The sequence below is a fragment of the Rutidosis leptorrhynchoides genome, chromosome 7, assembly GCF_046630445.1.
Source record: "Rutidosis leptorrhynchoides isolate AG116_Rl617_1_P2 chromosome 7, CSIRO_AGI_Rlap_v1, whole genome shotgun sequence".
NCBI lineage: Eukaryota > Viridiplantae > Streptophyta > Magnoliopsida > Asterales > Asteraceae > Rutidosis > Rutidosis leptorrhynchoides.
The window spans coordinates 62446898-62456210 of record NC_092339.1 but is presented as its reverse complement, the minus strand read 5'-3'; the positions used below and the strand labels follow the sequence as shown (position 1 = coordinate 62456210).

The following is a 9313-nucleotide window of genomic DNA, read 5'->3' as shown; positions in this document are numbered from 1 at the left end:
TTTTATTAATCCATGTAAATAGTTTTTTTCATTTGAAAGATCAGATTAGGTGAACTAATCATAATGATTAGGGTTTGATGGTTCAATATTTCTTTTTTTCTTCCCTTTATTAAGATGCAACTTTTTGTTGCCTTTCACATTGAGGAAGTACACTAATTAATTATTTTATATTCCCATAATTACCTTCACATGTAAATAAATGTAAATGAACAAATGAAATAAAACCTTAAGACTATCACATGTCACATGTTCTGTTTGTTGGAATATTATACCTATATCTAAATGGTATAGTGGAAATGAATAGTCATATCCATTTTCCCACTTTCAACAAACTTAACCCCTTAACTTTTAATTAAAATACAAATTCAACCCCCCACTTTATACGTTTATTTTTCCCCAAATTTCACAAGCTTAACCCCCCACCTTTTATTAAAATACAAATCGAACCCCCACTTTACTAACTTTTTTTTTTTTTTTACTAATATTCAATTTTCACAAACTTAACCCCCTAACTTTTATTAAAATACAAATCGAACCCCCACTTTATACGTAAAGTTTTTCAAATTTCACAAACTTAACCCACTAACTTTTATTAAAATACAAATCGAACCCCCACTTTACTAACTTTTTCTTTTTAAAATAAAACCCGAACGCTAAAAGAAGCAACTTTCACAAAAGGAACAACCCTTCAATGTTATGTCGAAAAAAATTCTTTTTTACAAAATAGATCAAGACTTTTTTTTTAACTCGCATTCAAAACGGAGCCCCCGGCGCGAAGCGAGGGCTCCACAACTAGTTAAGACTATCACATGTCAAATGGTGGAATATTAGATGGATCATACCGAGCTCTATTTTGGAGTTCTCGGCCGATTGGTACAACGGTATGAGAATTGGTGATAAGAAATTTTGGAGACTTATTGGACCGGCCACTATTTGGGCAATTTGGTTAGCTCGTAACGAGTTCGTGTTCAATGGCAACTATACATGTTGGGCTTCCATTGTCCGACAAATCAAACTTAAGGTGTTCATTTGGGCTACCACTTTCAAGTTATGCTTCGGTCACCAATCGTATGTTTGGAATTCAAATCCCGGACTTTTATGCTTCTCAATGTAATTTTCAACTTTTTTGTTAGTTCTTTCAAGTTTCAATTTGGTTTAATGTAATACTTTGCTTGTATCGGGTCTCTTTCATTGGTTTGATGAAAGGCCCTCATTTTGGTGTAATATAATAAAATGCTTTCCTTTTCGCCGGAAAAAAAAAAAAAAACATGTTCTGTTTGTTCACAAGGAAATTGCACTATGTGATACTATATGATCTTAATCTACTTTGGAATGATGGTCTACATCAAAAATGTCCTGCAACCAGTTTTGTTTGGACACGTATGTCCTTCAACTTGATCCTCAATTTCCCCATACCTATTTCACTCACACCCTCCTAATTTCATGTTTTTACTACCCTCACCCATAACTCTCGCCGGCGATCTCTACACCTCAATCTTTCAAGATCAACCAACTTAAGACTAAATCCTAATTAATTTATACACTTCATAATTTAACCCATATGAAAAGTATCAACCCCAGTAGTTTTTGGAGCTGAATGGATGAAAGGATCAATCTTTTTGTTGATTTAAGGTAAAATTAATAATTTTTAGGTGGGTTTTTTTGTTTTGGTTTGTGGGTGGTTGTTTTAGTTATAGGTTATGATGTTGTACTGTGTCATGATGTAAATTGATCAAAAGTAACTGAATTTTGATCTTGTTATAGTAATTAACAAAAAAGGTGCAATCTTGATTACTGGTTTGTAGCAGAACTACAAGATGTTATTATTTTGGGTTTGTTTGAAGGAAATCAAGAATCTTTTTTAGGTGGGTTGAATTTTCCCCAAAAAAGATTCCTTTTTAAGTTTGTGATCAATTGACTAGATCTTATGTGAGCTTTTATGGAGTTGATCATAAGGTAATGAATTCTGCAAGATTCAATACTATTGAGAGCTATTGATTGTTGTGCTTTTGATCAATGGAGGCTAAATTTGAGGGAAACCCTCATCATTACTATGGGCCAGTGGTGGCCGAATTGAAGGCGGTTGGAAAAAGAAGTATTGAATGGAATTTAAACGAATGGAAATGGGACGGTGATCTGTTCACCGCCACCCCACTAAATACGATGCCAATGGATTGTAGAAGTAGACAGTTATTTCCAGTTAATTCGGGCATTCAGGGGAATATGAATACCGTTGTGTCTAATAGTTCATCATCTTGTTCCGATGAAGGGAAAAGGGAATTGGAAAAAAGGAGAAGGGTTGTGGTTATCGATGAAGAAGATGAACCTACGGGTCTTAACTTAAATCTTGGAGGGCAAGTTTTCCCAATCACCGAAGATGAATTAGAGCGATATGAGGAGAAAAATGGTAAGAAACCTAAAGTGGGTAGTGGTGCATCTAGCCGTGCAGTTTGCCAGGTGGACGATTGCCAAATTGATCTAACGGGTGCAAAAGATTATCATAGAAGACATAAAGTTTGTACTTTACATTCAAAGGCAACTAAAGCTATAGTAGGGAATGTGATGCAAAGGTTTTGTCAGCAATGTAGCAGGTGAGTTTGAGTTCTTGTTAAAGACTGTTATTTGTACTCGTTTACTTGCAATTTTTACGCGTTTTATTTTAATTTGCGTTTATATGTATGCAGGTTTCATGTTCTTGAGGAGTTTGATGAAGGAAAGAGAAGTTGTCGAAGGCGTTTAGCGGGGCATAATAGAAGGAGAAGAAAGACACATCCTGAAAACCCGACAAACGGAGTGTCACTAAACCATGAACACACTTCTAATCTTTTGATCTGTACTCTACTGAAGTTACTATCCATTGTACAATGTAAGCGTTTTTCTTTATATAGTATGATAGGTAATATATGAATTATGAGTTCTTGATTGATAGGAGTATAAAGTTGAGATTTTTATACAACTTTATGTGCATTTCAGCAAATACCTCAGAGCAGAGCAAAGATCAAAATTTACTCTCTCATCTTGTGAAAAACCTTGCGAGTCTTGCTGGTAACGGCGATGAGAAAAACTTATTTAGCGAAACCCAATGTTTGCAGGATGTTGGTACATCATTTGTAAACCCTGAGAAGGTAAATAAGGAGATGTTCTAAATCTATGAAAGGTTTTATCCGATTATTACAATTTTAAGTCGTAATCGGATTTTAATACTTAAATAAAATATAGACACCGTTTCTGATTATCTGATTATTTAGGGGTCAAATCATCAGTTACATACCAGCTTCAGTTATTTTCCCCTTCTTCTTACCTAATGTAAAGGGACTTTTCCATTCTGTGAATCATTGCTACAATTTTTAGAAAATTTAACATTTTGGTCATTTAACTATAATATGATTGTTACAACCGTAAACGGCACTAACAAATCCTAAAATTAATACAATGCTTTACGAGCACGCGTGTGTGTGTGTGTGAATAGCGATGCAACTTATTGTATGTTCGCTGATGATCTGGTACAGAATGTTTTAAACAGATTAATTTGACTTCGATATCTAACGTGTGAAACACCTTCACTTGTAGGAATTCGTGCAGCCCGCAAGGCAAATTGTGAACCCCTCAGGAGCTGACATGATGCATAAAAGAACCTTACAAACTGCAGCAACTCCATGCCAAATTACATTTCCGCCCTCTAGTAACGAAGCTCCTACTGAAGTCGGAAAGTTGAAATTACACAACATTGATCTGAACATGGTTTACGATGATACTCAAGACTGTATGGACCCCACTGAAAATATTGACAACGTGCCATTATGGTTACGACAGCCTCAGAAGTCGAGTCCTTCTCAGATAAGTGGGAACTCTGGTTCAACTGCAACACAGTCACCATCTAGTTCCAGTGGAGAAGCACAGGTATAGTATTGACTTTTTAGGTCAAAGTCAAAGTTTACTTCTTTTTTTTTGGCTCTCCAGTTTCTAACGTATGTCAGGGATCTAATCTTGTTTTCGGTTCCTGGTACATATTATGAAGTTTGTGGTGCATTTTTTCAGAGCCGTACAGACCGAATTGTATTTAAGCTATTTGGAAAAGATCCTAATGAGTTGCCTGTTATCCTTCGAAACCAGGTTTCCCCGTTTTTTCTGTTGCGGGTCATGTGTTTTCTTTATGCGTGGGTAGATTTTAATAAAGTGTTTGTTTTTTTAGATACTTGACTGGTTATTAAACAGTCCGACGGAGATTGAAGGTTACATTCGACCTGGATGTATCATATTAACAGTTTATCTTCGAATGGATAATTCCTCTTGGGATGAGGTGAATATTTCTCTCAATTAGTTCCATTAAAATTTCCAATCTTTAGAGGTGGTAAAAGTGACCCAAATCACTTTTCGTCGAGTTTTAATGATCTTCTATTATAAAAAGTCGGTATCTTTCTAATGCTAATTGTAATGATGCAGCTTTGCTATGATTTGAGCAACCAAATGAGGAAACTTTTCGATGTATCGAATGATTCTTTTTGGAGAACGGGATGGATTTATACTAGAGTTCTTGATCATGTTGCATTTGCTTGTGATGGTTAGTCCATGTTCTCTATGTATACGTTTTAGTTCTTTCGGATTTACACATGTTACAATTGTAAATAAACAAAATGTTATTCTTGTGTTACAGGCCAGATTGTTTTAAACACAACGTTGCCTAGTACAGGCAACAGAAACTCCAGCATCTTGAACATTACTCCAATAGCAGTTTCTACTTCCGAAACCTCTCATTTTTCAGTTAAAGGCGTAAACATTTCACAATCAACCTCAAGGTATCTTAAATTCCCAGTTAAAGAATTAGCATTCTATATGCTATTACTCCCTATTAGAGTAAATTATATCAATATTCCTTATTGTTTACATGCAATTACACCAATTGTTATTATCTTTTGAAATTCACATCGATAGTCCATGTGGTTTTTTGAAATTACACACTCATCGTCCTTATCTTTTAATCTTTACACCGATAGTCCATGACTTACATTAAAGTGTATGTTGATGGTCTCGGATTTACTTGGAATGTGCGTTGAGTCCCTCCTATTATCATGCATTTTAAGTAAGTAAAGGACCGTCGACGCACACTTTTATGTAAGGCGGGGACTATCGGTGCAATTTTTAAAAGACAAGGGCGACTGATGTAAATTCATGAAAGCCACATGGACGACTACCATGCACTACCAAATCAATTAAAGGACGATCAGTGTGATTTGTAAAAGATAAGGATGGTTGACGTAATTTCATGTAAACTACAAGGACAACAACAACAACAATAACCAATCCCACAAATGTAGGGTATGGGGGAGGTGGAGTGTAGACAATCATTCCTCGAACCCTAGATTAGAAGGTAGTCCCTACTCCACCCGCGGGTATAGAACCCGTGACTAGATAAGATCGTCCCTCCATCTACTAGAGAGCCAAGAGATTGCTTCCTAAAGGACCTCCGACCAGGAATGCTCCTCCAAACGAAAAAGTGCGGGCATACGTACCTGTAAGAGTTATGTGCAGAATAGCAACCATACAAAGTATCCATAAAAGAAAACACATATAGTAGTAATGCACAACAGTAGGACAAATAGCATGGATAATATAATGCGCAGAAATATGTAAATCCAAGTAGACTTGCAAACAATCAAAAAACACAGCCACACATCCCCCCCCCCCCCCCCCCCACCCACCCCACCACACACACACACACACACACACACATATATATATATATATATATATATATATATATATATATATATATATATATATATATATATATATATATATATATATATATATATATAGGGCAGGATCAATGGGGAAGTAACCAATCGGGGGGAAGCGGGGGAAGCAAACTTTTTTTTTTTTTTCGTTTTTTTAAAATTTTTTTTTTCCGGCATCAAGATCACACGAAAATATGAACATTTAGAAGAGACACTTCGTGATGAATGTTATTATTTAGGCGGGAAAACGATCGACAATAATAATATTCAAGATAATATTGTTCGTGAAGAATATGAACGTTTTTTTTTTCTTCATGTTTTGTGAAGTAAAATTTATCCCGATTTAGAGTTTAGGGTTTAGGGTTTGGTGTTTTGGGTTTATTCCATAAACCCAAAACACCAAACACTAAACCCTAAACCCTAAACCCTAAACCCTAAACTCTAAACCGTTCGTGTTAAAAACTCAATCTAAATCCTAAATCTAAACCCTAAATCTAAACCCTAAACCCTAAATTTCTAAACCCTAATATCTAAACCCTATAAACCCTAATATCTAAACCCCAATAGCTAAAACCTCAAAATACGCTCGAAAAACACGATAATTGTTATATATTACTTCTTCGAGCGTTTTCCCGCCAAAATAAAAACATTTATCACAAAGTGTCTCTACTAAAGGTTCATATTTTCATCTCATCTATAATGTTCGTGAACAAAGTTTTTTCAAAAAACGAAAAAAAAAAAAAAAAAAAGTTTTTGCTTCCCCCCGTTTCCCCCCGAATGGTTACTTCCCTCTTGATCCTACCACTATATATATATATATATATATATATATATATATATATATATATATATATATATATATATATATATATATATATATATTCATTCCCACTCACACATAAGCATGTATAAATAACTATAACATGTATACATATAGAGACATTCATAGGAATATATACCTAGGTACAGATACAAACATACATATATAAACTTAGATACATGTACTTAGATACATACATATATATAACCTAAATAAATATACATAGATACAGAGGCATATACACTTAATTAATGATTACAAGGACTATCGTTATAATATACTCTTATTATTAATATTATACGGAGTATTAATTAATGATTAATGATGATGTAAAGCTTTCCATATTTTAGGATGTTGTGTGTATTGGAAGGGAGCTACCTTTATCAAACTAGTTGTTCTGATTTAACGGATGCAACAGACTCGTTGACCAACCGTGAAGACGTTCAGTCACTTAGCTTTTCTTGCTCTATTCCCGATATTTCCGGAAGAGGATTCGTAGAGGTGGGGTCCATTACATCTTCCGTAGTTAATTGCGTTTAATAGTTTATCTAAGTAAAGTACGAGTTCTAAATGCTGTTTATTTGAGTAGATCGAGGATGATAGCCTCAGCAGCAGCTTCTTTCCATTTATAGTTGCAGAACAAGATCTTTGTTCTGAAATCCGTATGCTCGAGAGTGAATTATCCGTACCTGAAATTAACGAGAACACCGAAAAAGAGAAGAAACGAATAGAATCAAGAACACGAGCGTTGGACTTTTTAAATGAAATGGGTTGGCTTCTTCATAGAAATCAACTAAAAGTCCGATTAACTACCATGGATCCCAATTCGAATTTGTTTTCTTTTGAACGGTTCAGGTGGCTCATAGAGTTTTCGATTGATCATAATTGGTGTGCAGTGGTCAAGAAACTATTGAGCATTATCTTTAGCGGAACAATAGACGTTACGGACCATGGTTCGGTTGAAGTTGCGTTGATGGATGTGGGTTTACTTCATCGAGCTGTGAGAAGAAACTGTACGCTCATGGTGGAATTGCTGTTGAATTATGGTCATGAAAATGGTTCGGATGGTACTGGACCCGGGTCTGGTTTGTTTAGACCGGATGCTGCAGGCCCTGGTGGGTTGACCCCACTTCACATTGCATCTGGTAAAGATGATTCAGAGAGTGTGTTGGATGCATTAACTAATGATCCTCAATTGGTAATTTTTTCTTTATTAATTTTACCACGTGGGTTATTATCAAATTTCCTTACTAACACTGGTTAAAACATGTGCTATAAACCACCAATTAAAGGCCATCATTTGATGTGTTTGACCAAAACCTTTTTATTTATACATTTTGATGTGACCATTCATAAGTACTGGACTGAAGTGCCACATCTACTCAAAATACATACTTCTAGACACTATTGTAAAAATACCGTTTAATCCCTGATTAATCCTTTTTGGTTGGCAGTCCGATTAGATTATTCAAAATCCGTTTCTTTTATTGGTCAGCGGCGATTAATGGGCAAAAATGGGATTCGGTCGATCAAATTCGGTCAAATAATATATAAATTTAAATTAGGAATTTAGAGTTTTTAAAATATGAACAATTATGTTTATGTTTCTAATCGATCATATTAAAGTTTATGTTTATTTTTTGGTTTTTTTCTATGTTTGCGCGTATAATTTTGACTACTACTATTTAAATGTATGAACAGTCCAATCTTGTTAAGCCGCGATTTGGCCGATTAATCATATTGGAGCGTGCAATTGTGCAATCGCACATGACCCAATATTCGAAAGGGCCCAAACAATATAACCCAACATTACATGCATACGTTCTTTTATTTATTAAGGATTTTAAAATTAATAAATAAAATATCCATATAACTGGTGACTAAAAAACTTTCGTATATGAAAGGCCTACTTTCATTTACTGAACAGGGCCCTTAAAATTAACGAAATGGCCCTGCTAGATTAGTGATTTTTACCACCTTGCTTCTTGAAATGTTGTTTCATACATGAACTTGAAGTTGAAAGTTAGCATGTTTTGACATCTGGGTTAAAGGGGTTCATTGGGTTCCTTCATTCTTGAAGAAAGTTGTTAACTTTATCAAAATCTTGACTTTTTATAGGTGGGACTTGAATCATGGAGAAAGTCTTATGATAGTACCGGTTTAACGCCTTATGATTACGCATCACTGAGAGGCCATTATAATTACATTCATCTTGTTCAAAGAAAGATCAACAAAATGAGATCAGTAAGTGGGCATGTAGTTGTTGACATGCCTCCTACTGCACAACCGGCCAATAAAACGGCTGCATTTGAGACCGAAAAAGCTGTTGTGATAAGACCGGTAATTTTCCAGAAATCTTGCGGCCAATGTGAGCGGAAAATTGCGTATTACGGCGGTGGGCGGTCGTCACTGGCGATTTACAAGCCGGCAATGCTGTCAATGGTGGCGATAGCGGCGGTTTGTGTGTGTGTGGCTCTGTTGTTCAAGAGTTCACCTCAGGTTATGCATGTGTTCCAGCCTTTTATTTGGGAAAGACTCAAATATGGAGCAAGTTAAATACAGGTTTAGGGTTTCTTTTTATTTTTTTTATATCTTTTTTGGGATATAATTTATCAAAAAGATGTTTGTGAGATCTGTCTATCTATATATAAATATTCTGACTGAAAAACTGTATTATGTATAATGAGAGTGGTATTGTTGTTAATGTTATGTTATTTCATTTGGATGTAAACTATTATTATTCCTTAGGTCCACTATA

At 35.1% G+C, this 9313-nt stretch overlaps 1 protein-coding gene across 1 annotated transcript; it reads left to right on the top strand.

The window, feature by feature from the left end:
- The first annotated feature begins 1346 nt into the window (after positions 1 to 1346).
- On the top strand, positions 1347 to 9306 carry LOC139856969 (squamosa promoter-binding-like protein 1). Its single transcript, XM_071845680.1, has 11 exons — positions 1347 to 2591; positions 2685 to 2866; positions 2974 to 3125; positions 3571 to 3900; positions 4039 to 4113; positions 4193 to 4300; positions 4444 to 4561; positions 4655 to 4796; positions 6906 to 7056; positions 7145 to 7753; positions 8674 to 9306. The coding sequence occupies exons 1-11, from the start codon at positions 2017 to 2019 to the stop codon at positions 9109 to 9111; spliced, it is 2880 nt and encodes a 959-aa protein (XP_071701781.1). The 5' UTR covers positions 1347 to 2016; the 3' UTR covers positions 9112 to 9306.
- Positions 9307 to 9313: the final 7 nt, after the last annotated feature.

What these genes read in the sequence shown, in the direction of transcription:
- LOC139856969 (XM_071845680.1), top strand. Translation starts at nt 2,017, where the DNA reads ATGGAGGCTAAATTTGAGGGAAACCCTCATCATTACTATGGGCCAGTG. An exon ending in ATAATTCCTCTTGGGATGAG is followed by an intron (nt 4,301 to 4,443) that starts GTGAATATTTCT and finishes GTAATGATGCAG; the next exon opens with CTTTGCTATGATTTGAGCAA. An exon ending in TGTTGCATTTGCTTGTGATG is followed by an intron (nt 4,562 to 4,654) that starts GTTAGTCCATGT and finishes CTTGTGTTACAG; the next exon opens with GCCAGATTGTTTTAAACACA.